The following is an 18,213-nucleotide window of genomic DNA, read 5'->3' as shown; positions in this document are numbered from 1 at the left end:
AAATAGCTAAAATGAAAAATATGCATAATCTCACTTCCTAGAGAGACATACTATTAGCATTTTGGTGTCCATAAAACCATTTTTAAAGTCTTTATGAACAAAAGGTTAATTAAATTTCTGGATGTGAACTATTGCCTTTTCTAAGAAACTGATCAAATATAATCAACCCAGATTCATTAACATGCTTCTGAATTTTCTGAGACTGAGGACAACACCGTCTTTGCTGCATACGTTAATTATAGATGCCTCAGAAAGTAGAAAATGACTTGGTTTTATGGGCAAGAACACTTTAATTCCACGAAGTTCCCTTTTAGAAACTCAAAAGATTTGTTTTACTTAAAAGCACCCCTAAACTTTAAGTTTAGAAGTTTCATTACCATTTTCACATTCCCTATCCTTTTCTTACTTGCCTTTTCTTCATGTAGCTCATGTCACTGATGGAACCAAAAGCAGCAAGAAGGGGGATGAGGAGGAGACAGCAGGGGCTGCAGGAGCAGTGGGGAATATCAGTCCTTGTGAACTCTGAATGTTTGTACATTACAGCACATCCCAAAGGGTGTGCCAAGAAGTAGATCACTGTCATAAAATATCATTATTTTTTAAAGCACATAAATTTCAGGAGGTACATAATAATATCTATAAAACAAGCAAACAAAAAACACCAGCAGGCTTCTCACTATCTCTCCCATGGAATAGTTCCCATTATATATATAGATATATATATATCTATATATATCTATATATATATAGATATATAGATATATGTAGATATATAGATATATAGATATATAGATATATATAGATATATATATACACATATATATATGTGTGTATATATATGTATGTATATGTATGTATGTATGTATGTATGTATATATATATATGGTAAAGACAAAGGACAGGCAGGTAGAGAAAATTAAAAATCCTCTTGTTTAATTGATACTGACAGTATTCGAACTCATTTCCCTTCACTGACTTCTACTGCCCCTTCTGTTATTTTCTTTTTGATCAAGCTTTGAGCAACACCTCTGAGTACTTGGGAGCAAATATCCAGGTACGTTTCTTGTTATTCTTTATTCTTGTTTAATCTCTATGATGAACATTTTAAAAAATGAGAAAGTACAATTTCTTTTTGCCTATTGCTGAATTAATAGGTAGATTCATAAACCATCACTGACATTCCTAATATTTTTATATCTATTTCATGTTGACAAGCATTTTTTTTTTCCACTTAGGATAGTGCTGGCCTTACCTAAACACCATGAGGGTACACATTTTAACCACCAGGCTATACATACATACATACACTTATATGAAGAAATAACATTTTAAGGGGGATCCTCTAAAACTTTATAAATCTTTAAAAAATTAGACATGTTTGAACAGGCACTAAAACACAAACAAGTCTTGGCCCCATCGTATGCAGAATGGGTTGGTTACAGATGTTCTCCTGCAAGCTACATCTTGCCTATTACATGAACATTCGTCTCCCAAACACATCATTTCACCAACTCTGACTTCATGAAATCAAAACACACACAAAAAATCACAGCGTTTTAAAAATATTATTATTAACTCTTAAAGAAACTCTTCTGCTCATTCTACATCCTTACAGAGGAAATGGACCAAACATCTGACTTCCAAAACACCGCTATCTGATGATGGCACAGATTGCTTTCCCTCTGCACAGACTAATGATGATAGGGGAGTCTAACCTGCGTCTTCAGTTTTCTTACCTACAAAACTGAGGCCTGGGCCAGCACTGAATCATAAGGCTTGAGACATTAGCTCATGGCAATGATTCACTCATGAGAATTCTGACAAGGACCTCTGTCCCCTCACTGTGCTTCAAGGGGGTAATCAGTTCCTGGAAGTAATGGCTTATGACCTAGGCATGGATGTTACTGTGTCTGTGATCAAATGCTGTTAAAAAAAAAACAAAAAAAAAAAACAAAAAAAAAAACAGGTGCAATGTTATCCGTATGATCCCAGCCACCATCGTGGGAAAATAACTGTCTCCATAAGGAAGCATCTGCTACCCAGCCCCATTAGAGGAGCCTTGCCCAATGGTCCTTATCTCCCACAGCCAGCCATTCCAATAAGTCCAGGAGAAGAGTGTAAATTCTTCCCTACAGGCTACTTCTGTTTCTCCTCAGGGAGAGAGGAAAGGCAGCAGCGTCAAGTGTCTGAAAGCTGGTAGGATTTCTGCTTTTATTACCGGGGATATGAGACAACACGATAGGAAGTTTTGAAATAGGTTGGATATGAAGCATCCCATTCAACCAGCACCTTCAGCTTGGACTCCAGGTGAAAGGATGTGGATGTGAATTTTGCAAGACAGGAAACTCCAAGCCTTACCTGTGGTCTCTGTCCTAAGGCAGCAGTAGCAATTTGCATGAAGATCTACTCCGGCATTTACCAACCACTTTCCCCTCATTATCTCATTTGATCCTCACAACAGCCCTAGAGGTAGGCATTACCCTCATCCTTTTAAAGATGAGAAAACTGAGGGAGGTTAAGTGAGTTGCGAAGGAACCAGCTAGAAAATGGCTGCCCACCCTTTACTAACATATCTCCTTTCGTAAGACAGTTAATCACTTCAGCTCCTTCCCTGGCTCTCCATTCTTCCCAGACCTTCCTATGCAGCTCCTGGAAGCAGTGGCTTCAGCAGCAGACACTTGCCTTCTCCCATTTCTGCCCTTTGCATACTGAGTGCACAGGATAACTGAGTGAGTGTCCAGCCCATCATCTTGTACCTGCCCTGCTGTGGCATTTTCCAAGCTGCTCCTCTTACTCTATTCCCTCTGCAACTAACTTCCATATACTATTGGATCAATTGACTTAATATACAGATCTGAGGCATGATAATCCTTGGGCTCAAAGAATATTAAGTGTCAGGACACTGTCCGTGGGATATAGTCCAAATGTCTTAACCTACATGGGCTGGCCCCATCCTGCCTTTTGAGCATTACTTCTTGAAGTTCCCTATACAAGACCGTAGCTCCAGGAAGAATAGTAGAGTCACTGTCCCAGGGAGAGCACAGCAGGCTTGCCTCTGTGTTTTTACTCAGTGGGTCCCGACTCTTCTCTTCTCCACAAGTAACCAACTGCCTGACACAGAGAAGGCCAACTGCCTTCCTCTTTCTTTTCAGCCAGAAGAAAAACAAAAATGAAAACAAGCAAACAAACAAACAAACAAACAAACAAACAAAAAAACCCCTTCTCTTCTGGATGCACAGAATTTTTAATTCAAAGGGAACTTCAGAATTCATTCACTCATCTGAAACTTGAGTCAAGGGTCTTGCCTGCCTCTTTTTTCATGCTCTCTAGTAGTTGACTGCTCACCACCACTGGAGGCAGTGCACTCCATCCTTAGAGAACACTGACCATTCTTCACTTTAAGCTGGAATCAGCCTCCCCGGGTCTTACCCTCTTCTGTGGTAATTGTACCCTGTGGGGTTCTCCAAACAAGACTAGAATGTGACTAGTTTCAAGGAAGCTGGCTAAAAAGAAAGAGCTCTGCACAACTGATTAACAATGTCATCATTTCATAGCACGGGTCCTAGTGTTTTGGGGGTTGAGGCTGTAATAAGTAAATACCCACTCTCTTCCAAAGCACATTAATTCATCTCAAAATTGTGCTTCTTAAAAAAATTGTTCAAGGTACTTGTAATTATAAGTATACATGACATTTTGACTAATTCAAAGCCATGAGATAAATATTACTTGTCTTCCTGGAACTTCAATTTTAAAGACATTTTTTTTTAATGAGGGGAGAAAACATTTATATTTAAATAATATATTTATAATAAAATGGAAAATTGAGATAAATGTTACAGAAAAAAACCCCAGAATTTATATGTCTTCTATTGAACACTACAGATTATACAATTAGGATGCCCAAGGTAGACACTCATTTCCCTCTGCTCCTAATTGGGGTCAAAATTTTAAAGCACTTTTGAAATATATCACTTCTACAACAAAGGGGAAGGCTAGGCACCAGAAGCTAGATCTACTCCATAGAGAGGATACTCTATTACAGTTCCGGATGAATCTGTGAGTGGAGGCAGGTTTAATCCAAATTCTAATCCTTAAATTATGATCCATCCTAATAAAAATCACCATGTACCAGGCATGGTGTAAGGCACTTTACATTCATTATATCCAATCCTACCAATCACACTACTACCTAAGATGCATGATCCCATTTAGAAGCTGCCCTAAACGCTGTCTTGCCCAAGGCCACATAGATAGAGATAGGTGGAATTCAACCCCAGGCCTATCTTACCACAAAGCTCGAATTCTTTCCACTCATCACCCTGCCTCCTTAGGCACTTTTGTTTCTCTTTTAGTAGAAGAGCCACAGTCCCTGGTTTCTGGAAGAGGCAAGGGTATGCTGGAGAGCTAGGCACTAAGATAGTCACAATGTTTGTAGCCTTCAGTCCTGCAAGATAACTAAAAAATGATAAACTGAAAGTATCTCTCATATTACAGGATAATATGCTTTATATCACATCGTAATGTAATTTAGCAGCTGAAAGAACATTTTCATTTCAAATTAGGAATTTATGAAAAAAGAGCATTCCCTATTTTGCTTAAATGTTTCAAAGCATTACACTGTCTGTTTCTGAAGTCTAAATTCCGATGTCAAATAAATTAAGAAAGCAATAAATTAGCAGTTAATCTATGCCCCACAACCATATGCCCAAGAGACAATGTCAAAACAAATCTCAAACATTTAAAAAAAGAAATAAACGTTAGCTTGGAAATGCTTATAAGAACATCTGAGAAGGATGTAACCTCTCTCACTGTTCATATTGCAGTGTGGGTAGCACCCAGGTAAACTATATCAATTCTAATTCATCCCCTTCTCATTTACTTTGTCCTGAAGTATTTATTCTCCATGTCGTGAGCAGGGCTGGCCCTTTTTTGAGACCAGTGACAAAAGATATCCAAGTAGTTCTTGTAATTTCTTTGGTGTATATGTGGATTTTTATTGTGCAAAGTCAAACAATGTCAGAATCAAATCTAAACTCTGGGAGTTAGGTTGTGTTCTGAGTTAGTGGGAAGGAAAGCTTAGGTTCAAAGCCATTATATAATAAAAGAATACTTCTAACAGGTAGAAAGAACAATTAAATGTTTTTAAATTGCTTCTACATGGAAATACTGCTTCAATTACATTATGGCATTAACTAAAAAGTTAAATCCCACATCTACCAAAATTAAACCATCATTACCACGTGTGGAAAAAGGGCCTTACATTTTTTTATGGTTTATGTTTATTTCACCAAAATACTGCCAGATAATTATGAAGACCTTCTTTCTTGGGAATTTTAAAGCATTTTAAGACAGGATATAGAATGACACATTTATCATATTCACTGAGTAAGACCACCTACTATTGGGTGTATTTATTAAAAAATGCCCAGTTCTCAAATAAGAACATGACTTTCTAGACAAAATAAAATAAGAAGTGCTTTTTTCTCTTCTTTCCTGAAATAGCTCAGTCATTTCTCCTGAGAAGACAACTGAAGGAATTAAAAGTGTGTTCTTATGCTTTGAAGCAAAAGCACCCAGTAGACTATAGAATGCAGTAATCAAGAAAGTGAAGATTCTAGATTGAACTTGAATATTCTATTAGGATTGGTTTGGCCCTTTTCCTCAATATTAAAGTCCATGGCATAAAATTATCCTGAGTCACAGCTACAAAAGTATCTCCTAAAACATCCAACTAACACATTTAAAGTGCATATGTTATAAGTTTATAGAAGGATCTACTCATTATTTTTAACAAAGTGTTTTACTTCCTCTGTCTCCTATTCTTTTTTTTTTTTTTTATCCTCTTCCTATTCTCACGCCTAATCCCTAAGTGTCTAAGATGATAACTTGCACTTGAATGGGGGGTGAGAGGAGAGCCTATAAAACTTAAAAAAAAAATTGTTCCCATTTCTTATACTTTTTAACACCTATGTCTATGTAATGTTTGTGCAAAGAAAAGCATTATGACTGAAAACCACAGAGTACTAGGCAAGACATTGATTCTGAAATATGAATACATTATAGAAACTTGTATAAATAGCTATGCATTTAATTGCTTCTTGAGTTGAAAACTAGACAAGAAGTTTATATTTCCTTCTGGTTCTGCTGCTGTGTAAAACATCTTCCTTTCTCTAGTCCTCAAGTTCCCCATCAGCTGTCATTCTAGCACTTACACCATAAAAGTGCACAGATGAGCTGTTTGTTAAATTATATGATTCTCAGATGTAAAACATAAATATCTGCAAAATCTGTATCTACATAACAAAAGTGTAAGCTATAGTCTTTGAAGATACATGTAGAATATAATCCATTCCCAGTTAGTATCATGAAATAACAACAACAAACCTATGAATGAGTTATCCATGTTAACTCTTAAAGGTTGATGATTTTATTTTTAAAAGACTGATTAAAATAGCTATTTGCCAAATGTCTTCCTAACTCAAAGGGAATAAAGTTAGGCTAAAGCATCTTAAAACAATGTGTTTTTATTTATACCTGTAAAATAACTTCAACATATTCTAGGCATGAGAATAAGCAAAGGAGAAAGGCATTATTTATCTATGTGAGTTAGTCCAAGAAGAAATTCTTAATGATCACAACAGGATAAATTTTCTACATATCCATTCTAACTGTGAAAGTATAGAAAATGTTATTCCATAATTTTATTATAAAAAAGCCTTCTATTTCACCTGTTTTATCTAACTATTGACTAAATACCATTTCCCAAAAGACCCATTCATTCTGTGGTTTTGTACAGAAAGGTTGGAAGAGGGAGTGCAGGTGATAAACTTGAATAGATAGTTTTTAAAGGCAAGCACCAACCGTGCATCTAATACAAAATGTGTATTCTTAAAAACCCCACTATCAACAAGGCAAAGGAACAGAACTCCCTCCATTTGCACTCCCAGCCCTTCCTTAACCAGCTGCCTTTGGGGACATGTTACCTTCTCAAGACACCTACATTAGAGAGTGCAGTGACAGGCACATATAAAACTTATTACTTTGTAATTCAATATGATCCAGTTTTTCTTTTTTTTAAATAAGTAAAATTCCTAGTAACATCTTTAAAAAAATTGATTCAACTCTTAAAGAATGGTGTGCACTACAGATTTGTTTTTTAGTATCATTCTTGGTAACAAGAATCTATTGGGTAAGTATTCATTCTAATTTCCCTAGAGAAAATTTTGAGAAACATAAAATTATCACACATAAAATGCATCAAAATTCTGGCATGTCAAAATGTTAATTAAAACATTAATTATAATAACATCAGTTTTGATAAGTTTATAAAAACAACTGTTAACCTGTTATGTTTAAGTAAAAATAATATACAGATGTTTAAGCAAACATAATATACAGATGTTTAAGCACACAAGATATTTAAGCAAATTTTATAGGACTATAAGAATTATTTTGTTATTTTAAATGATTACAGTGACTTACAGTAGTCAGAGTTTTGCTTTTATGACATAAAGTTAATCACATCTATGACTTACTTAATGACAAGCCCTTGGTCAGAAATGCAATCCATAATTATAATGTTATTCTTATGGGAAAATGAAATTTGTTTTTCCAAGGAGGCAAAGCATTAAAAAAAAAAAAAAAAAAGTAAAGGCAATTTATATTGTTTAACATCAGGGCTCTATATTCATATGAAAATTTCAACACACAGGGTAGAAGGAAAAACAAAGTAAAGGAGGAGAGAGTAGGATACTTTTCTAGCCCAAATTATAATTATTATAAATTAACTCTTTTGTTACTCCACTAAACTAACATATTTGTATTTATATAAGTATGCATATTTATTTTTGCATTTTTAAGAAAAAGAGTAAATTCTTCTAATGATCCAGTGATAATGATCACCAAAATGATCACAATTTAAACTTTGTTACTGGTTTGCTAAAATATTACCAATAAAATACTGAGATTCTAAGATAAAAGTAACTGATTAACAGTTATAGGACCCAAGTAAACATGTTTTAACAAAAAACAAAAAAAAACAAAAACAACTTGTTATATATATTTTGGAGGGTGTCAGATGGTCACATGTCTTGCTAGGGAGACCGCATCATGGATGGGGTAGAGGCTTGATCACTGCACTGTACACCTGAAGCTGATGTTGTATAATATTGTATGTCAACTATAAGTGTATATATATATATATATATATATATATATATATATATATATATATATAGTCATGGGACGTGGAGTATAGTGCAGGAGTGGGGTCAAAGGATTTGTAATAGATATGTATGATATTGGGGGAGAGGGAGTGGGGCGGTGGATTGGGGGAGGGGGTTTGTCACTTCGAGGGGTAAAAAGTATAACTATTGCACTGTGTTGCACAGCTGAAACTAATTCTAAAAAATGTGTATTTCACAATAAAAAATAATTAAAAAAAACTAACTTTACATGAAAAATACATATATATATATGTACACACATACAACATATATTTTCATCTTATTTATTTTTCAGGATTTATATATCATTATTATTTCATTTAATGTCTGTTTATGAATAGAAAAGCTCAGAAAACTGCTTGAATTTACTGTAAGCATGGCTATGATACAGAATTCATGTACTCATGCAGGTAAATCTAAAAATAAAAATCCAGGATAGTAACATATTATGTTTTTAAAGCTTCATCTCTCAGGCTTCAAAAGTACTTCATAAAATTTAAACCTCACAGCAATCCTGCCAAGTAAATACAGTGAGTCCTCACTTATCATTTCAATAGGTCCTTGGAACTACGGTGGAATGACATATAACAAAACCAATTTTATCATAGGCTAATTAATACAAACCAAAGTGAAGCTCCTGTGGCATCGCATCAATGTTATAACGAACCAACGCAATGACATTGTTCGAGGTTCTGCTATATTACAATCCCCATTTAACAGATGGGCAGAGACTGAGAGACTTGCCCAGATGACACAGCTTGTTTGTACACAAAAGCTGCCCTTCGGAGGCCTGTGTTCTACTGCCTGAGCCACACTCTTCCCAAGCCTTTCAGATGACTTCTCAAATTCAAATGAGGATTCTTATGTAAGTCTTCCTGTTTAATACAACTTGAAAACCACTCAAAGAAAAAGTTTTTTGAAATGGTGTTCTCATCTTATTTGTCATATTTTTCACAAAATTTACTGCAGATGATACTGGTTAAAGAGCATAAAAAAGTACAAGAGTAAAAACTAAATAAGCAACCCATGAAGGAACACTTGTTTGATGAATTTGAAAATTCACGTTAACTCTGAATAAAACAATTAGAAGCGCTGTTCCAACTTCTTCAGGCCTTTCTAATATAATAATAAAGTGGCAAAATATACTGTTTTTTGTTTTTTGGTTTTGTTGGTTTTTTTTTAATAAGAAATCATGATTCTTCATTATTCGGTTAAAAGTAAAATGAGAAGTCTCATTCTATTTGTAAAGTGAGAATCTCTCTCTAACTTATCTCACAATAAATTAGATCTAGGGTCTCTGGCTACTATTAATTTTCTTTTAAATTTTAGCTGAGGGGAGCCTGATAATGGGGTTGCAATCATTACTAAAAACCACAGAGATGATTGCTAAGATTATTATTTTTAAGCTTCTATGTGCCTAATTACAGGACTCCACATTCTAAAAATCATTTCATGTCTACAAAATATCTGCGGGGCTTCAAAAAGTCTAAGATTTTGCTTTCTATTTTATAATAAACTCTTCTTTAGTCTCAAAGAACTGGAAATTGTTGGGCAGAAAGCTATATTATCTCGTTTCCATCCAGTCCCAGTGACCTGTATAGCAATCTGTATAGAAATATTAATTGCTGATGACAGAAAACTCTGAGGATTTATTTTATATGACATAGCAGCTGATTTATTTTTTTACTTTTTTACTTTTTTTATTGTTAGTTTCAGGTGTACAGAACAATGCAATAGTTATTCTTTTCACCCCTCACAAAGTAACAGCCCCCCTTCCCCCATCCACTGCCCTCCCACCCCTGATATCATACTTACCTATTACAATTCCATTGACTCCATTCCCACACTGTACTCAACATCCTGTGACTATATGTATATATAATTATAGTTAACATACAATATTATTCAACATCAACTTCAGAAATTCAGTGCAGTGGTCAGGCCTCTACACTGTCTATGAAGTGGTCTCCCTAACAAGACATGAGTCCAACTGATTTTTAATGCCTTTCTTGAGAAAAATACATCTGCCCTTCTCCACCAGAAGGGGTGGGAACTATTGCAAGACTTGGTCACACTACAATATGGAAATGGCTAGTGCTGTACTGGAGGAAGCGAACAGGAGAATGTGCAAAACTCATATGTGGGAATGCACCCAGAGCAACAATCCCACAGCAAGTGGCACACATCATTCAGGGCTGATTTTAAGGGATTTCTTGTTTAGCTTAATGATACATTGTGTTTTTCTTGAGTCATTAAAAAATTCTTATGGCATTATTCTCTGTTTATACCTCAGTTTTCAGGGTTTTTTGTTCCTCCACACTATGTGCCAATTAAAAATAAGCCATCAGTTAGTAGGCTGAGAAAATTGATTTGAAGCCCTTTAAACATCATTGCCCCTTTCTGATTACAGCTTGGCCAATTTTAGAGTTAAGTCACAGAGACCCATAAATCCTCTAATAATAAAAATAAGAGCAAACAAATAAGATGTTTTATCAAAGGATCCAATACTGCATGCCATTTTTTTTATAAGATAAAATTTATAGGCATGTGAAAGTAGGAAGGTCATTTCCTGAAAGCAAACAAATTGAGAAAATCCTACTTTGACAATGTAATGCTTAGTGTTTTGCAGGAAGGAATTAGTTTATAAAACTTTTGAAAAGGATAGGGGATTATTATTTCTAAGTAGAATATGTTTACTAGTAACCTTTCTCTTAGATGTTTGCTCTAATTTCCAGTTATTTTCTTTAAACTTTAAGTCATCATTCCTTGTCACTGTTAACATATTGCAAGGATGGCATTCAGTCTGCTTACTGTTTTATCTGCAGTGTTTCACAATATATATATATATATATATATATATATATATATATATATATATAACTATAATTTAAAGATATGGAGATACTATGTGCAAATCCAGGTTAATAACTTGCGTTGAAAAAATAATCTTTTAAAACCAGGCCTAGTTTCACCATGACAACAGACTTGGGTCGCAAAGCAGATACCCCTGCAGACAGAGTATGTAAGCTCATTTTGTCACCATCCCTGCTTTTATTTTGACTCATTCATGCTACCTCTCTACTCCCCACTGATGTCCTAGTTTGCCACCTCTATTGCCATCAAAATGATTTGTTAAAGGAAAAGGGTCTGATGATCAGATGCCTGTTCTTGATGGGGATTTTCATGGCAACTGATTTCTATCAGTATCTTCCCCATATTAATCCACCATTCTGGGAAAGCAAAGCTACAAGGAAACAATAAGACACTGAGTGGCTGGTAATACCTACAGAACTAAATTGACCACTACTAATGATAACATAGTGAAGAATGAGGAAGAGGAGGAAAAAGAAGAAAAAAGAAAAAGGATTTTTGCTATCATTCTTTTTATAGCAGAAAAAGAAAAGCCAGCTTTATTTAAATTTGCTATTTGTTTCTCTTTAGTCAGTAGTTTCATCTCATAATACCAGATATTGACTTAAAAAATCAATATCATTTTTTTCTTTTAAATAAAAACTCTACAGTACATTCAACAAATCACTCAGTATAGTGTGGGAGGGCCATAACCATTAGATTAGGGGAAACTGGCTTATTACAAATCCATTAATCTAGAATCAATCTAAACAAATTAGGGAAAACGTGCTGATTAAGTTATTCTGTTCTGGACTGGGGACATCACCTCTGCAGCATGTCTTAAAATGGAAATTCATTTAGAAATCCAAAACCTAGAGCAAAGTAACATGAAGGATCACCAAGAATCTCCAAGTACTTTATTTATGACATTCTTCCTCAATATTCTGAGATAAGAAATAGCTTGGATAATACGTGAATATGCTCAGTGTTATTTTCTTCATCATAAAAGGGGCACAAAAAGGCACTTTTATATATATTTTGGGAGATTTATAGGACAGCTATGGCAAGAAGTGAAAATGGCGCTTTTATGATTAACAGATGTATCACTGGCAGGAGCCAAGACTACTTACTGATTCCTCTCCCATTCTTCATCAATGAAATCTAACAGCAGCTCAACTGTAAGACGAGTTTAAGCCCCAGTTAAAGACTCCAACTTTGAAAAGTGTCTCCTTTGTGAAAGGAAGCTGATAAATCACACTCACCATCAAAAAGTGTGTCTGTACATCATGTCCTTTGATGAGCTATCCTTAAGAGTCTCAAGATTCCAGAGAGCCGTGGAAGGGGCTGGCTTGCATTAGGTTTCTGCAGAGCTGGCAGCCTTATTCTGGAAGTCTTACATTACAGGTAACCTGATGACAGGGAGGGTGGGCCACAGACAAGCATGCCAGCCTGCCTGTGGAGCCAAGAGGAGCAAGCTTGCAAGACTGATATGCTGGGATCAATGAAACTCTCTGGGGAACTGGCTGTTCCCCTTTCAAATGCCACCTCCCTAATCTTCCCACTTGCTCAAGTCAGATTCTTCAAAGCTCTGAACACGACATGAGGCTGGCATGATTAGGAAAGGCAAAGGAAGAGTAGCAGGGACCAAATTCATGGACAGTTGACAATCAAGGTCAGAATTGAGGGGTACTGCTTGGAACTATAATTGTTTCCTTTAACCACGAGGGGAAAACACAGGTTTTTAATAGTTATGAAGGGTATGTTGGACATTGTGCTGGGCAGTACATCAGGGTGCTTGCTCTCCAGGATCGTGGAGTCTATGAAGGGAGAAAGACACAGCAGCAAAAAGTGATCATATGTCCAAAGGCCAGTGCTGCTATCTCAAAGTGAGCACAACAGAAAAATACAATAACCTGAGGATTTTCACAGTGTTTGCACACACATAATACAGCATGTCCTGGGTTGTGAAAAAAACAGCTCTCAAACTGACAAAGGTACACGAGTCCCATAATCAAGAGAGAATGACCTATATTCACAAAGAGGCCTCTTCACTAGAGCAAAAGAAAACACTCTGCCCCCAGAAGTGGTGTCCTTACGATCTCTCAATTCTCAAGTAGGTGCCATAGAAAGCTTATTTTTTTCTCACTAGCAATGCCAAAAGCATTCCAGATCAGTGCTTGAGAGTCTTTGAAATGGCCAGAGTATTTCATTATATGGATGTGCCATAAACTATCGAACCAGTTCCTCTACTGGTGAGTGCTTAGGCTGCCTCCATAGGTTGCCACAACAAATTAATGTGCTGGCACTTCAATAAGCAAGGTTCTCTGCTTATTATAAAAAAAAAATAATATCTTTTATTTAAAATGTAGAATAAAAAAAGGTAATCCCATAAATTAAGTGGTGGATGAAAAATGAGAAAGAAATGCCATCGATCTACAGGTCTTTCTTTCCAGAAAAGGCCCATCCTTGTGCTGGCTAGGATGGGGCTGCATCTCATCGGGCAGGCTTAATTAAGAAAGGAGTGCAGGGCCGGCTGAGTGGCGTGTTGGTTAAGAGCTGGCTTGGGACGCCAGAGGGCCCCGGTTCGGATCCCACATATGAGGGCCAGTGACACTGCCCTCCACAGCTAAGATGCTGAACAACAGCTCAACCTGGAGCTAGGCTGCCGTGAGTCGCCGGCGACAGCGTGGGCTGCAGTCCCCTGCTGCAGTGGGTTGCCATAAGCTACCATGTGTAACCGGCAGCCAGCGTGAGCGGCCAGCAGCCGCCAGTGAGTGGCTGTCCAGAGGCCCGCGACTGATGTGCCTCGCCCGGGAAGAGCGCAATCACAATACCAACATGGGCCAGTGAAGCAACGTCCTCCACAACTAGACTGAAGAACAAAACGACAGCAACTTGTCTGTTCCCCTTCCCATGATTCCCCAGCACTGTTCCCCTCCCCCAATTCTCCAATAAAATCTTAAAAAACAAAAAAACAAAACAAGAAAGGAGTACAGCCAGCCTTCAGAAGTCTACCTATGGGAGAGCCTGCTATCATCCTATGTCATCTATTCATATATTTGGATAGTGGATAATATCACAGTCCCTGGGGAAAGGAGTATGCATGCTAATAGCACAAAAGCAATAAGAGGGAAAAAAAAAAGTAGAAGACATTTTCTTTGCATTTTTTCAAAGTATTACTTGTACACATGAGCCCTCAACAAAACTATAATAAGCTCATGAAACAAAGGAATTTAAATTCAGACTCTATAAATACTTGTGTGCCTATGGCTAGCCAGGTGCTAGTAGGTGTGCTTACACATGTCATGTAATCCTCACAACAAAAAAAGTATTAACATTTCCATTTGTAGGTGAGGAAAGTGATGTTTAGATAGATTGAATTGTTTAGGCTGGTCCCATATACTGCCAGTAAATTTCAGGGTTGAAATCTGCACCTAAGATTCTTGCCATTTCCAAACTGACATTCTGTCAACTGTCCTATTACTGATGATTCCTGGCTACAATTGTAGAGCAGAACTCCATTCAATTAAAAGGGGAGTTTTGATAAGTGGTGGCAATTACATTGGCAAAATAAAAAAGTCTGAAGCTAAATCCCAAATTGAGTGTTGATTTGGGGGCACTGTGTGTGACAATAGAAAATATAAACAACATTATCACACTTCACTTTATTTCATTGGAAGATGTTTAAAATAAATACCATACTTTTTATGGAACTGGAAACTATCACGTTTGTTATTTAAAACACAGAGAAAGCAAAAGAAATATGCATATATACTTTAAATGCATTAACTATATTGTGGCAGTCATTCTGAGTGAAATCAGAAATGAAAAGAGAAAACTCAACACAGTAGGATGACAAGTGATAAAATGGTACTAAAAAGATTTTTATTAAAGAATCATCAGGAGACTATGCAGTGAGTGTGGCCTCCTATATAACAGCTGTGTCCGTTGCTTCCAGTTGGTGGGCAGTTTTAAAATGTAGTGTCTTATTTTGAAAAATTGCTTAAAAGTGCACAGATGCCTAAGAAATAGATGTTGTGTACTATGGCCTAAAATTGTCCTCTATCAGTTGGGCTTCAGCTCCATACTCCACAAGGGCTATGTGTGCCTATACGTCGTTACTGTCTATTAATCAAGACAGAAGACAGTCCAGATAGGACAGTGGAGCGACCTGGACTGAGAGTGAGGGAGGCCTGGGTTCCTCTCCTTCCTTGGTTGATTATTAGCCATGTAACCATTACTTCTTGATGTTTCCTCATTTATAAGACTAGAGATAACAGCCTTGGTTATGAGGCTCAACTACAAAAAATGTATGAGAAAACACTTTTAAAAATGTGAGTTCTACTCATAAATGTGAGGACATGTAATTTGGTTCAAAGTGATAGATGCTTCCATGTATAAGACATTGGTGTCCAAGGCTAAGAACTTGTATCTTTTTAGGTAATTTCCGCAGTTACTCAGATAGGATTCAAGTGTCCTAGATTTAGAAGAAATGCACCTGGGCCTAAAATAAACTTGACTGTGAACAGGAAAGAACTTAATAAAGATATAACAACCATGTGACACACTAGTAGGAAAGAATGAACATCTAATTCAATCACCTTATTCTGTAAAATCTGTAGGAGGGTAGATTGCAGATAACTGAACAGAAACCTAAGAAGGACAAAACAGTTTAACCAAGCTCATTTGTTAACGACAACCAAAAATACCTGATTACTAACTACGTCCTTCTAAAAACTGTCTATGCTGATCATTTAATACTACCTTACCTTAAAGAAAGGGTGGGTTTGACCATACTCGTTCTTATCCTCATCAGAGGCACAGACTGACTTCTAGGAAGATGAGGTTTCTTGGCTAAGGTCACAAAAATCATCAAGACGAGAAGCCTGGTTTTCTGGCTCCCAACTAGACCTCGTGTTCCATTACCTCAGTGCCTACTCGCTTTCTCAGGGTGCTGATGTCACTGTTGCCACATGTCAGGAAATTGTACCAGTGTGCTCCCCAAAATAATCCTTTTCTCTTTAACCTACCATTTAGGTAGAAATCTCCGACCTTTATTTGTGAGACAATTTACTCAGAAAGAGGAGTTTTGATCAAAGATGATTGAGGAGTGTGCTAAATTTGAAAAAAGCCTTAAGAAGGTGGTGAGGGGGGGAGGAGGGAGGAAGACTGATTTTAATGTCATCCTTACGAGTATATCAAGCTCCATCCCTATGGTTCTTAAACCATTTTAGAAGGAAAGTGATTAACCATTTAGGGGTGCCCATGTGCCCATCATCCCTTCAGATGTGCTCACTCTTAATATAGTAGAGCTCTGCCTGAATATGCCAAGCAAGAAACAGTTAGCCTTGAAGATCAGTGATTGTAAACGTCCAGTGGGTGACCCCTATCCTAAAACACATCAGTGCTCTACTTAGGAAATGGTTATTCTATTGTTTTTTTCAGCAAAAGCTTACTTAGATGGATCAACCAATATTTATTTAAGGCCTAAGGATGCTAAGCTCACTCACCTTTAGTGTCCATCTCCAGGATTATTGCTATAAAAGAGACTAAAGATTATGACACAATTGATAAATAACACGTGGGGGAGAGATTAAGTTTTAAATTAATATTTAGACTTTATGGTTAAAATGTGAACCATGACAGAACCGCTTCTCAAAATATAAAAGTACTAAAATACATTTTTAGATGATTTTGGGACATCCTGATGTGAAATGGTGGGAAAAGGAAGAAGAGGTCACAATCTAGGAGGGGAGGGCCTGATCAGAAATAGATGCAGCTACACAAAAGCGTGTGTAACCTGGGGTAGCTGGGTAGCTCAGTTGGTTAGAGCACAGTGCTCATAACACCAAGGTTGCCAGTTCGATTCTCTCGTGGGCCACTGAGTTGTGCCCTCCACAATTAGATGGTAACAACTACTTGACTTGGAGCTGATGAGTCCTAGAAAACTCCCCAATAAAATCCTCTAAAAAAAAAAAAGCCTCTGTAACTTTAGGGATGTCACGTAACCTCCACATTCTTCTGCTTTCCTCACTAGTAAAACGGGAGTTATAAAACGTGTCCTACCTAGCTCACAAAGAAGTGAGGTCAAAATGAGAACACATGTGAAATTATGTTGGAATGCAGTGTTATGAATGCAGATTATTTCGTAAACTCTATTCAACTGGATTAAAGCCTGTAATGAACTGGATATTATAACATAAAAGAAACGCTTTCCAAAGAAACCTATTTGCCAAAGAGGGAAAAAAAACTGTTAAAACAATTCTAAAGCTACTTTTCTCAACAAGATGATGATATTTGGAAGCATTTCTATAATCCATGCAAACATTAAATTGTTTGACAAACATGCATGTCACTTTGGTCTTGGGCATTCTTTGATCAACCAGTTAAAACCAGTCTTGTAGGTCCCCTCCCTTATATTTGAGCTTTATTCACGTTATAATACATTACAAAATAAACTTTGAGATAGAATAAACATTCTTGCGCCTTTTGAATTTTTGAAAATATTTCTATGTTTTCTTAGAAAAGTTATAGATGGAAAGATTTTTTTTCAAACATTTTAAATCAGAATACTTTTGGACTAATTCACATTTCCAATGTATAGTTTTAAAGGCTTCTTTTTGGGAAACATATTTGCAAATGTAAGAAAAAATATATGTATCGATACAGTATGATTCATGTTATAGAACCAACATGTATCAACTAATTTAACCCTTCCTTAATAAATGAGATTTTAATTTTTTGTTACAGATGCCATGTTTGTGATTTTATTAAATTTTTAAAATCACACCTTAATGTGACATTTACTTCTTCCAAATAATGAGACTAGTAACTATCCTACATTCTGAGGACTGCAAACACATATCATGATTATGGTAATTCTCATTGGCATAATGCTTTACATTTCCCCCCAAAACTTTCACACAAACGACCTCACAACAGCATGAAGCACACAAGCACACACCGGCTGAAATTATTAGGAGCCAGCCAGAATACAGGCTTTTGCTTCCCAGATCAGGGCTTTTCTCACTAATTGGCACTTTTTTTCTCTCTGGTTCAGTGTTAAATATTCAAAACCAAGAAGGCCTTAGAGGACAGGGAGAGATTTTCTACCATTCAATATGGATTCCTAAGCTTT

General features: G+C 36.4%; 1 protein-coding gene across 1 annotated transcript in view; it reads right to left on the bottom strand.

The window, feature by feature from the left end:
* The window catches only part of TP63 (tumor protein p63), a 226,063-nt gene that overhangs the window by 64,274 nt on the left and 143,576 nt on the right, over positions 1–18,213 (bottom strand). Inside the window, exon 5 of the mRNA XM_019667925.1 lies at positions 15,317–15,374. Within this exon, the coding sequence (XP_019523470.1) occupies positions 15,317–15,374 (58 nt within the window). The remainder of the gene's footprint in view (positions 1–15,316; positions 15,375–18,213) is intronic.

The sequence above is a fragment of the Hipposideros armiger genome, unplaced genomic scaffold (genome assembly GCF_001890085.2).
Source record: "Hipposideros armiger isolate ML-2016 unplaced genomic scaffold, ASM189008v1 scaffold_14, whole genome shotgun sequence".
NCBI classification, from domain to species: Eukaryota; Metazoa; Chordata; class Mammalia; order Chiroptera; family Hipposideridae; genus Hipposideros; species Hipposideros armiger.
Note: the sequence above shows the minus strand (reverse complement) of the source record. Positions and strands in the feature narration are given on the sequence as shown.